General features: G+C 37.8%; 1 protein-coding gene across 2 annotated transcripts in view; it reads right to left on the reverse strand.

The window, feature by feature from the left end:
• The window catches only part of Fnip1 (folliculin interacting protein 1), an 82,966-nt gene that overhangs the window by 42,776 nt on the left and 15,208 nt on the right, over nucleotides 1–24,982 (reverse strand). For both annotated transcript variants that reach the window (XM_048437701.3, XM_048437700.3), the window contains exon 2: nucleotides 13,082–13,208. In XM_048437701.3, coding sequence (XP_048293658.3) covers nucleotides 13,082–13,208 — 127 coding nt within the window. The remainder of the gene's footprint in view (nucleotides 1–13,081; nucleotides 13,209–24,982) is intronic.

Raw genomic sequence — 24,982 nt, forward strand, 5'->3', positions numbered from 1 at the left:
CTAGTCCCAGGACTCATTTCTTTTACTTTACTCCTCTTCCATCCTCATTGAACCCTGGAGCCTTCATTGCTCACAGCTACCAAAGCTGTAATTCATTTAGGTGAGCGATATCACTAAAAAGTACTCCAATGTTTTATCAGTCTCAAGCATGCTCATTTTTCCAAGTACAAAATTTCCAGAATCAGCAATCAGAGTGAAACTGCAACTTTCTGAGAAGTAACTATTCTATAGTTACATCATCACCACAGGCACTTAAAACAGTGTATGGACAACTTCCACATCATCTGCAACCAAATATTTCAGGTAAAAGGAAAAGGGGCATTAGAGCTTTTGAGTATGCATGTTGAGTTCAAATTCCATGAACAGGTTATTTAAGTTATTAAGTCTTAGTTTGTCACCTGTGGAATAGGAAGAGAAACCATAATTATAATAGTTTAGAAAATTAACTTAAGCTTACTGATGTAGTTATAAGTAAGAAACTAACATAACTGAAATCAAGGATTTCACCAGACACTTTTATTTATATTATTTTCTTTAAATGCTTGTTAATACCACTTAGTATTGATATCATTGGCCATATCATTTTTTTAAAAAATTCTTCTCTCATATATTACATTTCAACCAAGTCAAGGATTCCACCAGACACTTTTATTTATATTATTTCATTTAAATGCTTGTTAATACCATTTAGTATTGATATCTTTGGCCATATCTTTTTTTTTAATTCTTCTCTCCTATATTACATTTCAACCGAAGTTTCCCTTTCCTATACTCATCCCAGTGCACCCCACCTCCTCTCTCCCCCAGATCAATTCCCTCTCCATTTGCCTTCAGAACAGAGTAGGCATCCCAGGGACATCATCATGTCCTTGGCTATATCTTAATAAACTTATAACTTACTAATAAAGTGTTGCAAATAAGATTCTAGACCCTATTAGGAAAGATACAACATACTTTGGTTGCAAGATACAGGGAAATCAACTTGAAATTGACTTAAAAACTTCCTCCCTACTGGCTAGTTTTCATATTGAAAAAGTTTTCATATGCAGGCCATTGTGGAGGAAGGTGGTATGACCCAGCAGTGAACCTTGAATGCTACAATACTGACCTGATGGGTAATATGAGCTCACTGGTGAAAAAAGTGACATAAAGATTACAGGGATAACCAATTGCTTTCTGATTAAATTTGAAGCCTGTCTTACAGAAGAAAATCCGTGGCTAGTACTATAAACCTGGTCAAAAGCTTCAGAAGATCTGGCACTGCTGGGAAACTACTACTTCTGTTTTGCTAAATGAGCATGTTATCAAACCACTTTATAAATATTTGTACTTATGCCCACAGAGTAGTGATGCTGTCATCTTTGTTCAGAAAAGCTTGTTTTTGAGCCAGCTATTTGGTGTACACATTTAATTCCAGGACTCAGGAGGCAAAGACAGGCAGATCCTTGAGTTTTAGGTCAGCCTGATCTATAGAATGAATTCCAGGCTACACAGAGAAACCCTGTTTTAATGGGGAGGGAAGCATCTTTCTGCAGTGGCACCAGTTAATGTGGAAAATTGTAACTGGTAGAAGTGGTGAGAATAAGTGGCAGTTGAATGCTCTGTCATAAATGAGATGTTTATGTCATATCCTCCAAGATTTAGGGAACATTTTAGAAGAGAGAGGTTGCCAGAGGTAGGGGTGAAATGTTACAGAACACTATCTTCTGGACATGATATATGGTCAAAGCATTCTTAAACTCATAGCAGCTGACAAGACTAGGCCTATCAACATCTTGTCATAGACTGGAGAGGGGCCTATAAGGCCCTACTCGTTCCTGACGACCTACAGGCATTTAATGGTGGTGGAGGCAGAGACTCTTTTCTTTTTGTCAAGACAGGGTTTCTATTTGTTGCCCTTGCTGTCCTAGAACTTGTTCTGTAGACCACAATGGCCTTTCAACCCTAATGAAACTTATCAGGTCACAGAAACAAAAATGATGAAGAATAGGGAGACAAACTGGAAAAAGGGTGGTATGGTAGTTTCAATGTAATTGGCCCTCATAAGCTCAGGGAGTGGCACTATTAGGAGGTGTGGCCTTGTTGGAGGAAATATGTCAGTGTGGGGCACCCTTTGTTGCCTATGCGCAAACTATGCCTAGTTCAGACCACTTCAGACTACCTGTGAGACAAAATGTAAGAACTCTCAGTTTCTTCTCCAGCACCATGTCTACCTGCACCCTGCCTTCCTTCCTGCCATGATGATAATAGATTAAACCTCTGAACTATAAACAAGTCACCCCAATTAAATGTTTTCCTTTATAAGGGTTGCTATGATCATGGTGTCTCTTCACAATAATAGAACCCTAACGAAGACAGATGGGAACCAGCGGGAGTGGGAGGGAGATACAGGATATTGAAGAGGAGAAGAGGGTTGAACAGTAAGTGCACAGCATTGGAGGAATAAGGCCAACAGACATATTATTATTGAAACATTCAGAGAAAGAGACAAAGATACTCCATGGAAAGATCACTAGAAAGGAGAAACTAAGAAGATATAGAGAGAAACACCAGAAACAGATACCAAAGATAGCCCAACGGAGAAAGAAACATTAGCAAACACTGAGAAGCAATAAAGAGGGAACAAACAGTGAAGGACTGTGGGGTATGAATACCATGAATCCCTGATGGGATGGTATTAGGAGGTCTGGCTTTGGAATGTTCTTTGGTCATAAGGGGTAGCATCTCACAAATGGAAATAGTACCCATAAAAAAACAATTTCAGAGTGCTCTTAGCCTTGTTTCTATACATAAGGTGACAAGAAGTTAACAGTTTGTAATCTGGGAGAGAATCTGATAAAAAGCAAACTTCCCAGCACTCTACCCTGGCCTTCTAGTCTGTAGCGTTTTGCTATTCTGCCTGAAAAAAAGACACAGAGAGAAAGTTAAACATTATTTTGTCAGAGTCAAACAAGATGGCTCAGTTGTATAAGTACTGGCTCCTCATTCTCAGAATCCATATGGTGGGAGGGGTGACTCCTGAAACATGTCGTCAGACTTCCAAACACAATTAAATAAAATGTAACAAATTTTTAAAATTTTGTTGATATTGGGTAATGAATCTTTATGAATATATGTAGGCAAACAAAAAACGTCACAGAAAAAGATATGAGCAAGAGAGAATACAGAATACACTAATTCAGAAGAGATGGGCAGGAAGATTTGGAAAACAGCATAAATCAAGAAGTACAGAGCAAGTTAAGTTAAAAAAAAAAGGACTGCAGAATAAATGCATAATGAACAACATTAAACAAGATAAATGAAGAGGTGCCAGACAATGTAATGTAGTATAACATTAATGTAGTCGAATTAATGTAGTAGAACAGACACAAAGAAAACCTCAGTAAATGTTGAACTAAAAAAAGCAAGAGTATTATTAATTAATGTTAATCTATCAAATTTAGCAAACATTTGTTGAACTTTATAGTAGCCTATAAACAAAGAAGTGCTCATGATCATATTCTTTTATTTTATTGATTTTTATTGATCTTTACATTTTTCTCTGCTCCTCTTCCCAATTCTTCCCTCCCCTTCAATCCTCTCCCCAGGTCCCCATGCCCCCAATATACTCAGGAGATCTTGTCTTTTTCTACTTCCCATGTAGATTAGATCTATATATGTCTGTCTTAGGGTCCTCATTGTTTATATTCTTTGGTATTGTGATTTGTAGGCTGGTTTCTTTGTTTTATGTTTAAAAACCACTTATGAGTGAGAACATGTGATAATTATCGTTCTGGGTCTGAGTTACCTCCATTCAATATGATGTTTGCTAGTTCCATCCATTCGCCTGTAAAATTCAAGATGTTTTATTTTTTTTCTTCTCTGTAGTATTCCATTGTGTAAACGTACCACATTTTCTTTATCCATTCTTCAGTCCAGGGGCATTTAGGTTGTTTCCAGGTTCTGGCTATGACAAACAATGCTGCTATGAACACAGTTGAACATGTCCTTGTAGCACAACTGAACATCCTTTGGATATATACCCCAAAGTGGTATTACTGGGTCTTGAGGAAGGTTGTTTCCTAATTTTCTGAGAAATCATCACACTGATATTCTAAGGGTCTGTACCAGCTTGCACTCCCACCAGCAATGCAGGAGTGTTCCCTTTACCGCTCAACCTCTCCAGCATTAGTTGTCATCAGTGTTTTTGATCTTGGCCATTCTTACAGGTGTAAGATGAAATCTCAGAGTTGTTTTGATTTGCATTTCTCTGACGACTAAGGATGTTGAACATTTCCTTAAGTGTCTTTCAGCCATTTTAGATTCCTCTGTTGAGAGCTCTCTGTTTAGGTCTGTACTCCATTTTTTTTATTGGAGTATGTGTTCTTTTGGTGACCAATTTCTTGAGTTCTATGTATATTTTGGAGATCAGACCTCTGTCTGATGTGGAGTTAGTGGAGATCTTTGCCCATTCTGTAGGCTGCCGTTTTGTCTTGCTGACTGTGTCCTTTGCTTTATAGAAACTTTTCAGTTTGAGGAGGTCCCACTTATTGTTTCTCTCAGTGTCTGTGTTGCTGGGGTCATATTTAGGAAGTGGTCTCCTGTGCCAATGCATTCAAGTGTATTTCCCACTTTCTCTTCTATAAGGTTCAGTGTGGTTGGCTTTATGTTGAGGTCTTTGATCCATCTGGACTTGAGTTTTTTGCATGGTGATAGATATGAGTCTATTTTCATTCTTCTACATGTTAAAATCCAGTTATGCCAGCATCATTTGTTAAATATCTTTCTTTTTCCCATTTGATATCTTTTGTTTCTTTTTCAAAAAAACAGGTGTGTTCATAGGTGTATGGATTAATATCCGGGTCTTCGATTCAGTTCCATTGGTCCTCCTGTCTGTTTTTATGCCAATACAAGGCTGTTTTTAGTAATGTAGCTCTGTAGTAGAGTTTGAAGCCAGGGATTGTGATGCCTCCAGAAGTTCTTTTATTGTACAGGACTGTTTTGGTTATCCTGGGTTCTTTGTTTTTCCATATGAAGTTTAGTACTGTTCTTTCAAGGTCTGTGAAGAATTTTGCTGGGATTTTGATGGGCATTGAATCTGTAGATTGCTTTTGCTAAGATTGCCATTTTTACTATATTAATTCTACCTACCCAAAAGCATGGGAGATCTTTCCACTTTCTGGTGTATTCTTCAATTTCTTTCCTCAAAGATTTAAAGTTCTTGTCACACAAGTCTTCCACTTGTTTGGTTAGAGTTATTCCAAGATATTATATGCTATTTGTAGTTATTGTAAAGGGTGATATTTCTCTGGTTTCTTATCAGCCCACTTATCATCTGTGTGCAGGAGGGCTACTGATTTTCGTGTGTGTGTGTGTGTGTGTGTGTGTTAATCTTGTATCCTGCTACATTACTGAAAGTGTTTATGAGTTGTAGAAGTTCCTTGGTAGAATTTTTGGGGTCGCTTATGTAAACTATCAAATTTTCAGCAAATAATGAGAGTTTGACTTCTTTTCTGATTTGTATCCCTTTGGTCTCCTTTTGTTGTCTTATTGCTCTAGCTAGGACCTCAAGAACTATATTGAATAGATACGGTGAGAGTAGACAACCTTGTCTTGTTTCTAATTTCAGTGGGATCGCTGGGACTTTCTCTCCATTTAGTTTGATGTTGGCTGTTGGCTTGTTGTATATTGCCTTTATTATATTTAGGTATGTTCCTTGTAACCCTGCTCTTTCCAAGACCATTATCATGAAGGGATGTTGTATATTTGTTGAAAGCTTTTTCGGCATCTAATGAGATGATCATGTGGTAAGAGAGGAGTATTGAAGTCTTCCACTGTTAGTGTGTGGAGTTTAATGCATGATTTAAGCTTTAGAAGTGTTTCTTTTACATATGAGGGTGCCCTTATATTTGGGGCATAGATATTCAGTATTGAGATTTCCTCTTGATAGATTTTTCCTGTCACTAATATGAAATGTCCTTCTTTGTCTCTTTGATTGATTTTATTTTGAAGTCTATTTTATTATATATTAGGATAGCTACACCAGCTTGTTTCTTAGGTCCATTTGACTGGTATGTTTTTCCCCAACCCTTTATTCTGAGGCGATGTCTGTCTTTGAAGTCGAGGTGTGTTTCTTGTATACAGAAGAATGGATTCTATTTTTGTATCCAATCTGCTAGCCTGTGTCTTTTCATAGGTGTGTTTAGTACATTTATATTAAGGGATATTTGTAAAAGGAGCAGTGGGCTGCGTTCCCATCTGGATCCCAGCCAGCTTACGCCGAAATAATTACACGGAAACTCTATTCATTTAAACATTGCCTGGCCCATTATCTGTAGCCTCTTATTGGCTAACTCTTACATATTGGTCTATCCCATTTCTAATAATCTGTGTAGCATCACGAGGTGGCGGCTTACCGGGAGGATTCTAACTGGCATCCATCTCGGAGAGGAGAGTCATGGCGACTGCCTCACTGCCTTCTTCCTCCCAGCATTCTGTTCTGTCTACTCCACCCACCTAAGGGCTGGCCTATCAAAAAGGCCAAGGCAGTCTCTTTATTAACCAATGAAAGTAACAATAGACAGATGACCCTCCTCCATCAGATATTAATGACCAGTGATTGCTATCTCCTGTTAATTTAGTTTTCATTGTTGTCAATGTTAATTTGTGTGTTTTTCCCTTCTTTGGGATTTGCTGTGCTTTTGTTGATGTAGCTAAGTTCCTTGGGTTGGAGCTTTCCTTCTAGTATTTTGGATAGGGGTGGGTTTGTGGCTAGGTATTGTTTAAATCTGGTTTTGTCATAGAATATCTTGTTTTGTCCTTCCATGGTGATTGAAAGTTTTGCTGGGTATAACAGTCTGGACTGACATCCGTGGTCTTCTAATGTCTGCATTAACACTTGACCAACCTTCTGGATTTCATTGTCTTCAATGAGAAGTCAGGTGTAATTCTGATAGGTCTGCCTTTATGTTACTTGGCATTTTTCCTTTGCAGCTCTTAATATTCTTTCTTTGTATGTTTAGTGTTTTGATTATTATGTGGCAAGGGGACTTTTTTTTTGGATCCAGTCTGTTTGGTGTTCTGTATGCTTCTTGTATCTTCATAGGCATATATTTCTATAGGTTCTATAGGTTGGGAAAGTTTTCTTCTTTGATTTTGTTATATTTTCTGTGCTTTTGAGTTGAACTTCTCCTTCTTCTATACCTATTATTCTTAGTTTTGGTCTTTTCATGGTATCCTGCCGCGCCACCAGCGCAGCTTAGATGCTGAGACTGGCGGGGGATGCCGGGATTGAGACATGGAGGCTTCTTTTCAAGTGGTAGAACAGCAACCTTTATTTTGCCCCAGCTAAAGTCTTTTATAGTGGGAAGCTTCTGTGGAAAACCACCAGCAAGAAAGAACACAAACATCTTTGTCAATTATAGACCACAAGGAAGTTCCACTGATGGTCAGGGGGAGTGAGGGCAGCTAGATCACAACAGTATCCCATACTTTTTGGGTTAAGTTTTTGTTAGATTTAATGTTTTCGACTGATGAGTCTATTTTCTCTACTGTATCTTCAGCACTTGAGATTCTCTCTTCCACCTCTTGTATTCTGCTGTTCATTCTTGTGTTTGTGGTTTCTGATCATTTTCTCATGATTTCTGTTTAAATAATTTCCTCAGCTTGTGTTTTCTTTATTGCATCTATTTCAGTTTTCAAGTCTTGAATAGTTTCTTTCATATGTTTGATTGCTTTTTCTTGGTTTTCTTTAAGGGATTTGCTGATGTCCTCTAATTTTTTGTTTGTCTTTTCCTCCATTTCTTTAAGGGAATTTCTCACTTAAGAAACTCTTTAAGAGTTTCAAACATTCTCCTGAAGTTACTTTTTTTGGTCATTTTCTTCTGCTTCATCTATATTTGGTTGTTTAAGTCTTGCTGTTGTAGGATCTCTAGATTTTGCCGGTGTCATGTTGCTATGTTGCTCTTTATGATGTTGCTTGTGTTCTTACCTTGTCTACTCATCTTTTCCTCTAATAGGTGTGGTTGGGGCTGTCTGTGATTCTGTTGATTAATCTTCTAGGTGCCAGTGAATCCAAGGCTCAGATGGTTGTTCCTCATGGTATAGTCAGTGCCATGGTTCTATTTACCCCATTGGTCACTCTGTATTCCTGGAGGACGCACAGCGCTCCCAGGTTATGCTCTGCTACTGTGGAATTTGCTGTCTCAGGCCTGCTATGGCTTAGGTTGTTGGGTCAGACATCTTTTTGTAAATGTCCCTAGTCTGGATCCACTCCTGCAGAGGTCCCTGGCTTGGGGTTGGTCCTGCAAAGGTCTCTGGCTCTATTCTACTCCCTCCAAGGTCCCAGAGTCAGGTGCGCCCAGACCTGCAGAGGACATGCCTCAGGCCTACTCCCTCAGAGGTCCCAGACTCATGTCTGGACCCAAAGAGGTTTCTGGTTCCTGCCTACTCCCTTTGACGTCCCAGACTGATGCTCAGACCCGCAGAGGTCCTGGCTCAGGCCTACTCCCTCAGAGGTCCTAGACTCATGACTGGACCCGCAGAGATCTCTGGTTTCTGCCTCCTCCCTTGGAGGTCCCAGACTCACGCCCAGACTCGCAGAGGTCCTGACTCAGGCCTAGTTCCTCGGTGGTCCTACACTAATGCCCAGATCCACAGGGGTCCTGGCTCATGTCTACTCCCTCAAAGGTCTCAGATTCACGCCGTTTCTGGCTCTGGCCCACTCTCAGCAGTTGCTCCCCTAACCTGCTCCTGTGGAGTTCACTGTCTCAGGTATGCTCTGGCTTGGGTTACTACTGGCTTAGTCTCACCACTGCAAATGTCCCTGGTTTGGTCCACTCCTATTCCCATGGAGCTGGCTGGCTCAGGCCCACTCCCGCCTAGGTAGCTGGCTCAGTCCTGCAGGTCTACTCTGGCCTAGGACGCTGGCCCCAGTCCTGCTTCCGCAAATGACCCTGATCTGGATCCCCTCCTGCTCCTGTGGAGCTCACAGTCCCATGCCCAATTTGGCCCAGGTCACTGTCTCAGTCCTGGTCTTTTGGAGTTCACTGCCTCAGACCTGCTCTGGCCTAGGTAACTGGCTCAGTCTTGCTCCTATGGAGTTCACTGCTTCAGGCCTACTCTGGCCCAGGTCGCTGGCTCAATTCTACTCCTGTGAAATTTGTTGCTTCAGGCCTGTTCTGGCCCAGGTTGCTCTCATGAGCATATTTACAGTTGTTCTTAGATTTCAAAGGTCTTGATGATCTCCATTTCTATGACTCTGAGAAATCTTACTACTTCAGTTATTCAAACTAAAAAAGTAGATTTATCAAACTTTTTCTTCTCCCATCACTATATCTAACGACTCTTTAGGTAGACAAGGTGACATTTTAAAATTCGAGTTTGATATCTTCAGTGATTTCCCTCTGTACTTAGGATATAAGTATCCAAACATCTAACACAGAAACTCATAAGGCCCTGAATACTATGCCCTCTACCTATCTTCACCACCAGCCAGCTACTTTGTTTATTATTTGTTATCACTCCAGCTAAGGTGGGGTTCTTGTAATTCCTCAATTTGCCAAGCTCCCAAATCATACTGCAGACTTTTCATCACCAATTTGTTACTATTATTTCTTCACATTTCAGCTTTTATTTTACTTTTTCAGTAAGGCAGACTGTCACTCAAATTGATGGAAACCTGGTTCTGTACTACTGGCATCTTATTAAGTATTCTTTAAGTTTTCTTCACTGTACTTTCACAATTTAGAATAATGTGTAGATTAATTTTTTGAGTATCTACCTGCCCTAATAGGCTATCTATTTGTGGAAACTAAGAGGACACACAGGCTGGTAAATCTCCAAGTACTTAGTATTTTAAAAACCTTTGAGTAACTTGTACAAAAGCTCCTTTTCATCAAATTACAAAGAGTAAAAAAAAGGAATAAACAATCTAAACAAAGTACAATCTCCAAAAGGTCAAAAATTCTTAATGATTAGGTACAATACTGTAAAACCTAGCAATCAAAAAAGAGACTAACACTTATTTGTAAATGCTAAAGACACACTTGTAAATAAGATAACAGATCAGGACAGACATATTCCATGCTTTTTTCAGAAGGCAAAATTCTCAAATTAACCCAATTCTTTAAAAAAAAAGGTAATTATCAATAAAAAGTTCAAGTGATAGGAAAACACTTTCTCCAAAGTATTTTGTTTTCAGTGATTATTAGAATGTTGGTAGAAAGTGGCAACCTGAGGAGTGGAAGAAACCCATTCTAGGCCCAGGACACTTTTTTCTTTATATCTTAAGGTGCAATAGCAGTAGCCAACACTAAGCTCTCTTGGCCAACCAAATAAATGCCTTATTGCTGCTAAACTAGTAACAACATATTTCAAAACATGGTGTTGAAGATTTAAAGAACAGAAACAGGTTCCTGTTCCCCCTTCAGAGTAGGGGAAAGTATGTTATCAGGATTGCAGACTTAATTTGCTCCATACCAACAGATAAATATCTTCCTTTCTCTACGGCTCACTTCCCTGATTGCACAATGAGGGGGTCTAACCAGTTTCTCTATAAGGCTCCCAGTAGTTCCTAGGTCAGTCACATTTAACAACACCATCATATAAGGCAGTGGTTCTCAACCTTCCTAATGCTGAAACCCTTTAATACAGTTTTACATGTTGTGGTGACCCCAAACATAAAATTATTATTTTTTTTGCTACTTCATACCTGTAATTTTCCTACTGCTATGAATTGTAATGTAAATATTTATGGTTTTTGATAGTCTTAGGTGATTCCTATGAAAGGGTTGTTCTAGGGGTGTGACCCACAGGTTGAGAACCAATGATATAAGGAACTAAATGTCAAACAAAAACAGTTTCTGACTAGATGACAAGAAATCCAAGTGTTGTCTTAAGAGAAAGGAAGAAAGGAAGGAAGGAAGGAAGGAAGGAAGGAAGGAAGGAAGGAAGAAAGGAAGGAAGGGAGAGAAAGAGAGAATAAGAGAGAGAGAACGAGAGAGAAAGAGCAAGAGAGAGAAAGAAAGAAAGAAAGAAAGAAAGAAAGAAAGAAAGAAAGAAAGAAAGAAAGAAAGAAGAAACCAGGCCACGCAGTGGTGGCACACGGCTTTAATCCCAGCACTTGTGAGGCAGAGGCAGGAGCAGGCGGATCTCTGTGAGTTTGAGGCCAGCGCTGCCTACAAGAGCTAGTTCCAGGACTGGTTCCAAAGCTACAGAGAAACCCTGTCTCAAAAAACAAAACAAAACAAAATAAAAACAAAAAAGAGAGAGAGAGAGAGATGCCATGTAGCTGCTGAAGGAGAAAGACTCCAGAAAACTACTGGTAAGCCACAGCCTCATAGCAATACACAGATAAATAGAAAATGGGTTAATTCAAGATGTAAGAGCTAGCTAGAAATACACCTGAGCCATTGGCCGAACAGTATTGTAAAAATAATAATTTAAAAAAAAACCTCATGGAGTATACCCTAAGTCAAATCAGATATTTGTTGGTTACTACCACAAGCTTTGTGCCATCGTTGCTCTAGTATTTCTACAAACAGGACACCACTATAGATCAAAGGGTTTGGAGCTGGGTTAGTGTTTAAATTTCTCCTTTGGGTGCATGCAGCATACCTTCCTGTAACAAAGATGCTAGCACACAGAGGTGAAGATTCTACATAGGCACCAGCATAACTTTTCTAGATTCAATAAGTAGTATAGATGTTATTTTCAGCAATAGGGCCTTGCCATCCGTTTGTGGAGAGCAACCTACAGTCTTGGCAACAGCCTGGGTTGTTTGGGGTTCCTATGGGACCCCTTTGATCAACAATTCAATTAGATGTAACCCATTCCCAGTACTGGAAGCTTCATTTGGTGACAAAAGATGTCCCCCATTATATATGTATATATTTTAGGAAACTTCCACTGTATTGGGTTCTCATACGACCCATACCCAACACTGCTTGGATGACAAAGAACCTGAGATTACATAGCCCAGGGACCTAAGGTAAAAACCAAATACTACTGTTCTTCTAAACAAACACAGTAATAAAATGACTCCAAATGACATTCCGCTATATTTATAGTTCAGTGCTTTCCTCCTGCAGCAAATGTGAAAAAATACAGAGACCCACAGTCAAACATGCAGTGAGTTAGATATCTTGGAACACTAAGCCACAAACGGGTCTCTCTATCAAAGTCCTCTGTCAGAGTTCAGGGAACTCAGCAGAAGATGAGGCAGAAAGATCGTAAAAGCCAGAGGGGATGGAGGACATAAAGGAGGAAAAAAACACTTTAAACCAACAGGATCAACATACATATGAACTTACAGAAACTGAGGCAGCATGCACAGGGTCTGCAGGCTGCATGTACTATGCAGATATACCATGGGATCCTAAAGTTGAAAGGAGAAGTGGAAATGTCCCTATCCTTAATTCAGAAGCTACCTACAATTGATAACTACTTGCAAATGGAAATTTAGTTTTCGCCAAAGAGTCTCACTGAGGAAGTTAACGACTTTTAAGGATAGGATACATGCCCAGCAGTAGATGGACAACAGAAAATGAACTCAATGGCATCTTTAGAGGTTCCTTGTCTCCTAATGCCATGTCAGGGCTTTTTTAAAAAAATCTTATCCCAATCCCTACCCAACAGGTCCTTTGCGTACATATTATAGCTTCCAGTTTAATGTTTTTATGGAATTTCTGAGTGAGATTAAGTGGGTCTCCGCATCTATATCTGTTTCTTGTGCCTTTTCTTGAGTTCTTTTCCTTTGTTTTGTTCAATGTGTTAGTTTTTGCTTTATTTTCTTATTTTACAATCCCTCAGAAGCTTGTTCTTTTCTAATGAGAGACAGAAGGGGGTAGGTCTGGATGGAAAGGGAAGTGGGTAGGAACTGGAAGGAGTGCAGGGAGGAGAAAATGTAAAAAGGACATAGGAGAAAAAAGTTAACTTTCAATAAAAGGAAAAAAGAGAAAAAAATCTCAAAATTAGGACTCTGAATTTTAAACAGGCTAGAGATATTTTAGGCTAAGTTACCATATTGAAATTATACTAATTGTTTCTTGAATTATTAAAATACCCAAGATTAAATTTCAAAGAAATGAACAGTAATACTCACCGATACTGATGTGTCCTCATTTTTTCTCTTAACACTGGAATCAAACAAGACATTTCTCCCTCGTCTTTCACAGTCCTGATATACAATCAGTCGAATCTGGCTTGGGTCAAACTCTGGCAAGGGCCAACTTGGAGAAAAAGAAAAGATCCTCTTTAGTTACTTTAATAAATACTTCACATACATTCTTATAACTAAAAAACTTATCCGATAGACCCAGAAGCTACATTATTACTGAAGGACATTCACCTATGTGATCTTTATATAGAATGTCACTATTTGTTTCAAGGTGTTAAAAAGTTACATAGGCATGATTTTTAGATTAAAAGTAAAAACACAAATAAATAAATAAAAAACAATTGACTATTATCAACATGTCAGATAAATATAGCCAATATATGTAAAGGGTTAACATATATATAAGCACAAACTACTAATAAAATAAATATGCTGATCTCATGGAGAGATGACATATGGTTAACTAATATTTTAAGTTGTTTTCTCTTCAACACAAAAGTATAAAAATAGAAACAGTTTTGCTGTAGGTCAAAACAGGGATATATTGTGAGTAAAACAGGCACATAAAATGTTACTGAATTTTCATTTAAATAAAAGTTAAAACCTGGCAAGATTCTGTCTAAGAATACCTAATATTTAAAATTCTAGAAAAGATAAGTAGGTAGTACTGTAGGTAGTACTCTAGTCACTTGGTGCCCTCTTTCAATGTACTCAATAATGAAGGGAAGGGAGAAGAGGAAGAGGGGAGGGAAGGGAGAAAACCTGACAGCTCCAAAGTTTGGAGCGCGGTTACCTCAGAGTAAGGAAACATGAAAGTACACCAGGAAGGGAACATAACAGATGGATCAGGGCAGTTAACGTCTATCAAGACAATGTTGAAGTACTTTTTTCACTTCACAACACATATTTGGAAAAAAACATACCGCATTTGTTTTTAGGACCTTTATTTGTGCATTAAGTGTCACAATTTTAAAGATTAATGTCTCTGTTGGAAACTGAAGGAAGTCCGACACTACACATCAAGCTAAAGCAGCCATCTACCCTTTAGACAACACTGGTTTGCATTACACAGGACTGTTCTTTAAAACTATGACAGAGCAGACCAACATAGGTTGAAAATCAAGAAGTGGCTTCATGGAACCAACAACAACATGTTCTAAGGAAGGAGTACAATGGCAGTAACTGAAAAGCATTCACCAGCTTTGGAACTGTCATTGGTGATCATCATAGCAAGGAAAGTTCTAAGGAGTAAAGAGAACAGAAGTCAGATTGCACAGGACTAAATTAAAAAAAAGTCAACTCTCAAGAAAAGCAGGGAGTTGAGAATTAAGAGTGGGTGATAGGTGTGTATTTTGTTACTAAGAAAGGAAATATGTGAACATGTTTAACCTCCGATGCAGTTTGAGGTGAAAAGGAAATTACAGACCTTTGAGGAAGTGGTGGAGTGAATACAATTTAAAGAATTAGCTCAAGAACTGGCTTCTCATTCTCAGCCTTTGTCTAGTATCACGTTCAGAAAGAACAAAAGTAACTCTTGCATTAGAGTTAAAAGAGGGGAGAGTAAAAAGGAGCATGGAGCTTGTTGGGAGGAAATTACATTGGATCAGGAACAGTAAGACTTCTGCTCAACACCGTACTCCTACACATGGTTAATAATTACAAGAATATAACTGGCCACAAACTGCAAAGGTGATTTTTTTTTCTCTAAAGCTCTCAAAGTGCTTGAATTTGAATCAGGCAGAGACAAGAAAAGAATTTTCAAAGATAACTGGGTAAAAAGGAAAGGGAACCCTGATTATGGAACAGAAACTATAAGAATACAACTGAAACAATGAATACTGAAACCTAAATTAGGAAAATAGTGAGACTATGAGGCTAGGAGAAGAAATGAAGGCATAATAATCAAAATGCTTAGAAAGGAGAGGAAGAAAAAGCTCACAGTGTAGAGCTTCTAAAGGTCAAGGAAGACAAGGAAAGCAGCAAGAACACAGAACCAAATGTTGGAGGAAGGCATAACTTCATAAAGACTAAGCCATCTGATGGTTTAGCCATTTGGTGGGTTTGGTTCTCTTGCTAGAACAGCATTAGTGGAGAGAGGGGGTAGTTAAGTAACAGCAGACAGGAGAGACTGAGAAGGGCAGCAAGATGAAAGATTATAAGCAGTTTCCCTGTCAAAGAGGATGACACAAAAACTGTAGGTGATATAAATGCCCATTTAAACTGAATGGTTTTGAATTAAAAGGCAACCTATATATAGTCAGGAAAAAAACTGGGATTATCTTGAAACAAGGCCAATGCTCACCCTAGGCAGCCAGAAGTGAGATTATGGGGCTTTTATCTTAAAAGATAAAGGTATACAAATATGAAATGTTCAGGAATGTATAAAGGGGAAACAAACATATTTAAGGTTCATGTTTCTAAATTAAGGAAAGGAACAGAACAATAATTTAAAAGTAGTGAGAAAAAACAGGAAAATCAATGTTCCAGAAAAGTTAGAGCGGAGTATACTACCAAGAAGATCCCTAATGAACTGTAGAATATATTAAATGAGATGAGGGAAAAATGATCTACAAATTAAAATTGCTACATACGGATGTGCAAGGTTGAAGGAATGAAATAGTTATTTAAATTTGATCATTTATTTAATCTGAAAAGTACACATTTTTAGAAGTGGATATGAGTTGGGTGGCCTGAACTAGGGCATAGGACTTAAGATATAAAAATCTAATAAAAATGATCAAAATAGGGGAAAGTGCTAACCATAGCAAAGGTACAATTAGACAGAAGACCCAGCTGAATCACAAGTTTGAGATCAGCCCACTACAAAATGAGATCTGATTTTTAAATGATAATAAAAGTGACAGCAAGAAAGGAGTGATCTGTATTTCACTATCCGAGAAAATGTGGCCAGAATGGCCCTGATTGAAGCAAAGAAAATTAAATGTCAGTGGTTTCCTCTGATTGCCCAGACACTGTCACCGCTGTTCCCAACGCTCTTTACCATAATAGAAGTTGGTGTAAATTCTGAAATCTGTAAATACAGAAAAACATTTTTTAAAAAACTATGCTTTTGCCGGGTGGTGGTGATGCATGTCTTTAATCCCAGCACTCGGGAGGCAGAGGCAGGCGTATCGCTGTGAGTTCCAGGCCAGCCAGGTCTACAAGAGCTAGTTCCAGGATAGGCTCCAAAGCTCCAAAGCTCCAAAGCTCCAGAGAAACCCTGTCTCCGGGGGGGGGGGGGGAGGACACAAAACAAAACCTATGCCAAAAAAATAACTGATTAATCCCAGCACTTGGGAGGCAGAGGCAAGTGGATCTCTGTGAGTTTGAAGACTGCTTGGTCTACAGACCAAGTTCCAGGACAGTCAGAGCTACAAAGAGAAACCCTACCCCCTCCCCACCCCCCAAATAAAACTAAAACAACAAAACCAAACAAAAAAATATACTTTTATAAAACAAATAATATCCCTAAAGAGGATAAACTCATTAATATAAAAATATGACTAAAAATATGAAATTTAGGGGCAGAACAGGAAAGTCTCAGGAAAAGCGATTTGACTAGCTAATAATCAGGATAAACACTCAGCCGATATTTGTTTCTATCTTCTAGCCTCTGTACCTTGTTAAGAAAGCAAATTGCACAAATTTTTTTATTTCTCCAGGTAAGTTTCGGAAATCAAGTAACTTTTTGGAGACTGTAGTTTACTGATCCTTCTCTTTTTCTCTATACTTTTTATGTCTTTTCATAGTCCCATTCCTTTTAACTGTGGACAAGGACTTCTTAAAGAGAAAGATTTTTGGCCCCAATAGTGGTCAGATTTCCTAAGTTCTTTAGCAAAGAAGCAACGGTTAGCCCAATTATCAGTTTAGAAACTCTACCACACTCACGGGAACATTTTCACTGTCAGATTCTATGCTAGACTGAACCAATAAAGTACACGATAACCCAATTCCTAGAACACAGAAATATCAAAACTAATGCCTACAGACTATTACTTTTGCACAGGAGCTTTCTTAAAACTAGCCTTACAAAGAATAAAAGAAAAAACATGATTAACAGAAAAGAAGGTAGGTCAATTCTATAGTTTTCTCAAATAGTAGCAGTCACACAGCACATAAAAGCTGCCTGTTTTCCTGATTCTTACAGACCTTGCATTATTGCCAGAAACTGTACATCAAAAAAATGTTTAGTAGGGTATAGTAGCTCACACCTACAATCCCAGAACTTTGGAGATTGAGACAAATAGACTGCCAAGAATTTGGTACAACCTGGGCTACATAATGAGTTCTAGGCTGGCCTGCAATACAGAATGAGATTCTGTCTCTGAAAAAGAAACAAACCAACAAGTACTTGCATGAAGCCCTGGGTTCAATCTTCAGCACTTTTTAAGTCCAGTAAAGTAGCCTATGCTTGTAATAATAAGACTCTAGAGGTGGACAATTGGAAATTAAAGGTCATTTTCCCTAGGTTCAAGGATAGTCTGAAACACAGAAGACCTGATGATGATGTCAAAAATGAAGATGATGAAGACAAAGAAGCAAAAGCACCAGAAGGAATGTTTAAAAAGTTGATTATGTAAACAGTAGAAATCCCTATCACACTGACACAAATACCTAAGTACTACAAAGAAAAGTGGAAGAGATAATACAATAAAACCTTAAATTAATTTACCTGATTTTAATCATTAAATCATTAAAATTAAACACAAGATTTTGTATGTTAATACCTAATATATTAATTTAAAATTTACTTATAAACACAATAATGTTATATACATACAAACACATGATTTTCCAAATTTCTTCAGTGTTCCTGTACAGGTACAATAAGAAAGCAAAGCATACATCTTAAAGCAAATGTATCATCAAGTTTATAATTAGATATAGGGTGATTTTGTGTTAACATACTTTAAAACAGCATCTTGAATTAAGCTGTACACTACTGGCATCCTATTTCTCTTCAGCAGTTTCACTTTGCGAAATCCCTAAAAACTCCAGTTATGTACAACTGCCAAGCCAGGTTAATAATAGCAATGAACCATACTCATCTAAAACCACAAGACTGTCAGGTGACATAACAAGATTGAATTTAATTCAAAAGCTTCTCAGTGCTGCAATAAAAAAATGTGTAATCCTAGCAACAGGACCATTGGTCACTGGGAGCTTTTGAAGATTTCATGCTGATGACAAAACCTATTTTATAAAAGGTTTCATTTCTACAATTTTGCAAGTAGCATACTATCTTTTTGTTTCACTTAAGAGTGGGATTTCACAGAAGTAACTTGGTACTTTTCTCTTCCCTACTACAAAGTGTATGACAAAGTGAAAATCAATCTAAATATTCTTGCAAACTAAGCCCTACCTAGCAGCTTGTGCAGACCTAGAACGTCAACCATGTTCAGTGTTTTTAAGGTACTTCTGTTAACTTTTGTGCAAGAGTAGAGGAGGTAGTTCTTCACTTCATGAAAGCAGGAAAATAAAAAGAAAATGTAAACAAAAAAGGAGAGAAGAGAGGGGAAAGAAGATGGGGAAGAGGAAAGGTAAGAAAAGAAAAGGGAAGAACAAGAAGGGGAAGGAAAGAGGAAAAAGGTAAAAGAAAAGAGAAAAAGGGAGGGGAGGAAAAGGGAAAAAGAAAAGGAAAGGGAGGGAGAGGGGGAAAGAGAGGGAGAAGACACCCACAAAGACTTGTCCCCAGTGCCTGTGTCCTCTGGCTAGGCCCCACCTCCTTAACTTTTCAATACCTCTCAAAATACTGCCCCCACCTGGGGATCATGGCTCACAACACTGACTTTCTAGGGGTCACTTTAAGCACAATATTTGGCTCAGTAAGAGCTACCCTGAGCACAGGACTCAGGCAACCACAGCTATAACACAACTCTTCAATAGTTCACACCTGAGGAATTCAGGATTACTTTGTAAACAAGAAGAGGTTCTGTCTCAATTTCTGTGTGCCCATATACAAAATCTTAGAAGCTATCTACTTTGCTGACCAGCAAATGGAAAATAAGCCTCATTAAACACAGCACCACCATAGTCAATACGTAAAACTGGCTCACTAATCTCAACACTTACACTGTACTAGAGAGGACAAGTCTAGCAGAAAATACTGACTTTGTAGAGACTTTTTTTTAGTAGTACAGCCATTTACTTACTATTTATGAAACTTTAGTTCATTTGGTTGCTCTTCCAGAGGGAAGTATGGACAGGGGGAAAAAGGGAAGCAAAGTAAGCAAGCAAGCAAACAAACCTGCCCTTAGAATTATAAACTTCAATAAAACCACCATGCTAAATTACTTGGTTACATGTTTTTTCAGTAGGGTTATGTTTTAACATTTTCAGCATGTTCTTCTACAACACTGAAGGGTGTCTGTGTACTAAAATGTAGTAACACAAATACCTAATACAACAAGCTATTTACTATAATAGAAGTAAGAGACATTATGCTGAGACCAAAAACAATTACCCACCCCTAACATGGCAGAAATGTAAGAATAGGCTCTGAATCAGCAAAACTTGGATTTAAATCTTCTCTATCATATACTGACTATGGTATTAGATGCAGCTACCTAAAAAATTATGTTCATTAACTAAAAATTATCATACTCAGTAGATCTACAAATAAGTCTATTAATTTAACCAGAATGCAACAATGCTAGTTTGTCACAAATGTAATATTTCAGTATTGTATATTTTCAACACATTGTGTTTTCTTTATAATCTATATTCTACTTTAAGAATTTATAAACAAGGGTTGGAGAGATGGCTCAAGGGTTAAAAACACTGGCTTCTCTTCCAAAAGAGCTGGGTTTGATTCCTAGAACCTATGTGGTATCTCACACCGATCTGTTACTCCTGTCTTGGTGGACCTGGACACCATCATCTGGCCTCTAAAAGCACCAGACATGTGGTACCCAGACATAAAACACCCACACAAACAGAATTAAATAATAATACTAATAATATTTTTAATTAAAAAATTTATAAATATTCTTATCTGAGAAGCAGTATTACTAGAGAAACTAAGAATGTCATTCTCTGATATGATTCCACAAAGAAAATGTGTGCCTAGCCAAGGAACAGAGACAGTGTCATGAGACATGTTAGGGGCATGAGATAGTGAAGGAAGACTTCACTATCTTCCTTTGGGATGGTCACAAAAAAAGCCTACTTTTTAAAACTGACTAATTTTGTGGTACTGGGAATTAATCTCAGAGCTCTTTAAACATGATAGGTAAGTGCCCTACCACCAATCCATATATACCCTCGGCCCAACATTGATTCTTAATGGTATCTTGGAAATTTAAGCTAGTAAAAGGAAAATTAAATTCAGAAGATCTTTGTCTTTCCCTTCTTCCCCTCTCACCCTCCCCCAGCCCGACTTCTATCCTTCATCCTTTCTGAGTGCCACTGACATTCAAATCTATGTTAAAAAAAAAAAAAACTCTTCAGAATAAACACCATAGTAAAAACAAACAAACAAAAACAAGAAAGATTCTAATGTGTAGTTAAGCTGCAGTGAAATGTTAGTGTGTGTTTCTAGTTCCAAACTACTATAAATAAGATAGGAGACAGCAGACAAGTCGACATAAGACCAACTGGTACCAGAAGACAACGAGGCTGTTTTCCTGCAAACAGTTGTTTGATTGTTCATGCTATGTTTTCTGAAAACTAAAACAATCTTTCCTCTGAAATTTTAAAGTTAACACATGAAGACATGACCAGGTATTCAACTGAAGATTTTAGCAGAAAGAAAATGTAAACTCTCAAAGGATCTCATACACATATAACAGTAAGGGTAAGAAACAATTCATTTAAAAAAATCCAATCTAATTAGTTAATCACATCAATTTCACAGTGGACTTGTAAAATGCCTTAGGATAGTATTACTGCTAGTTATTTTTGCTTTTTAGTTAAGTGTAGAATTTTATGCCAGTATTTAGTTGGATATATTTTTAAATCAATGTGGAAAAACTGAATTCAGTAAATATTCAAATATAAAAATATCTAACTTATTTCTAGAACATTACCACCAATCTGAAAACATAACTTCTGAAACATCTAAAGCAATACACTACTTTAAGGAAACTCAAGCTCCACACTAAACAAAATAATGCTGCTATGAAGTCAGAGAAGAGACCAGTAGTTACAACAGCTAGAGGCAGACAAGAGATCTATTTAAAAGATGCGGGGTGGCGTCAGAGATTTATTTAGGGCACTAGAATTGTTCTGCATCACTGGTGGTGATCTAGCCATGCATCGAGTCATGTACAACACTCACACAACTCTAATAACAGACTGAACATTCATGTTCACAACAGCACCAATCTCAAAAATCAGAGTTAGAAAGTTATATCCCAGTATTTACCAGTGACTGGGTATATACAGACTTATACAGAGCATAACAGAACATTCAGCTATAGAAAGAAGTAGAGTACTGATGCATGCTATAACATGGATGAACACTGAATATAAAGTCAGTCAAAGAAAAGTCAAGACATTAAAAGGTCATAGGATTCTATATATATGTAATATCCAAAATGGGTAAATTCAGAGAGAGAATGAAGATTGGTAGTTGTCAGGGTGCTTTGTGGAGAAGAAAAACATTAACTCCTAAATGCACAAGAAGTTTTACTTTGGACTTACAGGTATGTTTTATAACTAGATAAGAAGGGCAGTTACCTAACACTGTGAATATACCAAAGGCCTCTGAACTGTTTATAGTGGTTAACTTCATGCTGCATGAATTTTGTCCATATATAAAGTAAGTATGCATTCATGTATCTTTTTTTCATCAGTAATCAATTAATAATGACCTCTCCTCTGAGATCTCTACATAGCTGAATGAAAATCATCACAACCACTTAGTAAAATAATGTGGCAGAAGAGCCAGGTACTCAGGGGCAAAGGCAGGAACGTCACCAGGTTTGGAACAATGATGAACAGCGACAGTAATATATGCCTTATTATTAGTAATATATGCCTTATTATAATATATAATAATATACATTATTAGTAATATATGCCTTATTATAGACACATGGGAAAAGTGTGTCTATATTTAGCATGCTTATCATTTAAGGGGTATGCAAATATGTCTCTGTAAAAATTACAATATAAAAGTTAAAAAAAACATTCCACATGATTACCAGGTTTTATTCAAATGATAAAGCTTGAAAAGAATTCCAGTAAATCTCTGAAATTTTAGTTACTGGCTTTTGGCTTTAACAGTTATGCAAAGGTATGAATCTCACCAATATTATGAAAATACAGACTTATAAGCTCATGAGCTGTGAGGACAGAGACCTTGTTCCTGACACTGGAAAGAGAAGGCTAAGATGAGTAACAAATTACCTAACTGTCAGAGCTAAATGATATGAAAACAAGATCACAAGACATTAAGGCAGAGGCCAGAACTCATGTCTGTAACTATCCAGAAAAAGGCATCACCTCTGCATCACACATACAGGAACACAAAGGAGTAAAACTAAACAGACATCAAATTTTAAAAGCTTAGAATTTAAATTCAAGCCTTATGAAGGTGTGGAGTAAACTGAGCTCTCTACATACCTGTATGAAAATCATTACAACTAATTAGTTAAATGGGTGGCAGAGGAGCCAGGTACTCAGGGATAGAGACAGGGGACTTCCCCATGTTTGGGACTAGACCAATCTAGATACTGAATTTCAGGCCAGCCATGACTAGATAGCTAGCTAGCTAGATAGATAGATAGCTAGATAGCTAGATAGCTAGATAGCTAGCTAGCTAGATAGATAGATAGATAGAAAGAGAGAGAGAGAGAGCGTGCAAGACCTGGTCTCAAACAGTAATAATAATATAGCAGAACCTGATAAAGTCCTGGACATATACCTATCTTATGATCTATAAATTCAATCTGAGCTAAAATTTCAACACACATGAACGTGTGTCTTCTCCCTAAAACTTATAAAAAAATGTTCATAGCACTATTACTGATTATAATCCTAAACTAAAAATAATTCAAATATTTTTCAACAATCACGAAGGTAAAGAAATTATAATATATTTATAGAACAGAAAACTGCATTTAATTAGTCATGCCCTTAACTGTGTGCCCAGGAGACACTTGTGGGAAGACATTTTTGGTTCTGACAATTGGCTAAGATATCAGGGATGACAGTAACACCCTAAAATGTACAAACAGAATTTCTTGAGCTAGGTAGGTCAGACAAGCCTTGAGCTTAAGTTGTTTGCTTAAGAAAGGCATACTCCCCATAAGACAGTTCTAAACTACAGACACACACACTCTCTTTTTTCTTGCCCATTAATTCTAAATTCCAGCAGGTATAACTGGTTTGAAGGAGGGCCCATGAATGAAAATCCTTCAAGGTTTCCCTGATGGTAGAAGTTGAGAATTAACAGTATATGTGTAACTTAATCTGGACATAATTTATATACAGATAGTATTCTTACATATTAGAAGATTTCAAATACAAATACACTGTATTTGCATCATTCCTATCTCCTCCTACCTCCACCTCCTCTCTTGTCCTCCTCTTTGAAATGTACCAGCTCTTCTGTACTTACTTTTGTTCTACATGCACACACACACAATTTTAAAAGTTCAATTAATGTTGCCCTTATTTGCATGTGTTTAGGGGCTGAGGACTGATCATTTAAGATAGGAGTTTCTTCCCTAAAACAAAGAAACATACAAACTAAACCAAAAACAAGTTCTCCTTCCTTCAGCAGTCATTGACTGCCTATACCACTTCATCTAGGAACAGGACTTTGTGAAATTTTCCTCCATGATAGCATGTAGACTGGTATGATGTTTATAGGTCTTATGAGGCAGTCATATTGTTGAGAGTTCATGGAAGCAACATCCCTGTTCAGAAGAAACTATCATGCACTAGTTATCTTGCTCCTTAGGCTCTTACAATCTTTCCAACACCTCTTCTAAGATGGTCCCTGAGCCATTAAGTGAGGGGGTGTGCTTCTATAAATGTTCGGTTTGGGGCTGTGCTCTTATTCTAGCTAGTGTTTTGTTAACTTGATTCAAGTTAGAGTTACCTGGAAAGAGGAACCTCAATTGAGAAAAAGCCTCCATCAGATTGCCTGTAGGCAAGTCTGTGGGTGGCATTATCTTGATTAAAGGTTGAAGAGTCCATCCAATTGGAAGTGGTGTCACCCCGGGATGGTGGTTCTGGATGGTATAAAAAAGCAGGGTGAGCAAGTCACGAGGAGCAAGTCACGAAGAGCAAGCCAGTAAGCAGTGCTCCCGCTTCAGTTCTGCCTTGATTTCCTAGCCTGACTTTCTTCAATGATGGACTGTGATGTGGAAGTGCAAGTGAAATAAACTCTTTCCTCCCTAAGTTATAGTCATGGTTTACCACAACAGAAACCTAAGATAGCACCTCACAGTCACTCTCTACATTTTGACCAGTTGTGGATTAGTTCTCATTTGCTATAAAAAGAGGTTTCTTTGAAGAGAGCAAAAGAGCTGCACTTAGTTATGGATATACGGATGAATATTTAAAAGGCAGTTGGAAACTATATTACTTTAGTAATATGGTAATAGTAGTCTCTCCTATAAGATCCTATATCCTTAACAGCTATGGATTCTTAGCTAGGTTTACAGTATCAGTCATGAGTTAACTCTAGCTGAGTGGGCTTCAGGTCCAATTAGACAGGTGTTAGTTGCCGTCAAGATACAAGTACTACTATTGCACCATTGGAGATACCTTACTAATCCAGTCTCATCATTGTGATAATTCTCAGGCTTTACATTGAGTAGGGGTTGTTGACAAATTTTCTCCTTTGGCAGTCTGCATAGTACCTTCTGACAATATGAGAGCTAGTTCTTAGGGAGGAGCCATCCAGGTCAATATCAGCTTGACTTCTCCAAG

This window comes from Myodes glareolus, chromosome 9 (assembly GCF_982192425.1).
Source record: "Myodes glareolus chromosome 9, mMyoGla1.1, whole genome shotgun sequence".
Taxonomy (NCBI): domain Eukaryota; kingdom Metazoa; phylum Chordata; class Mammalia; order Rodentia; family Cricetidae; genus Myodes; species Myodes glareolus.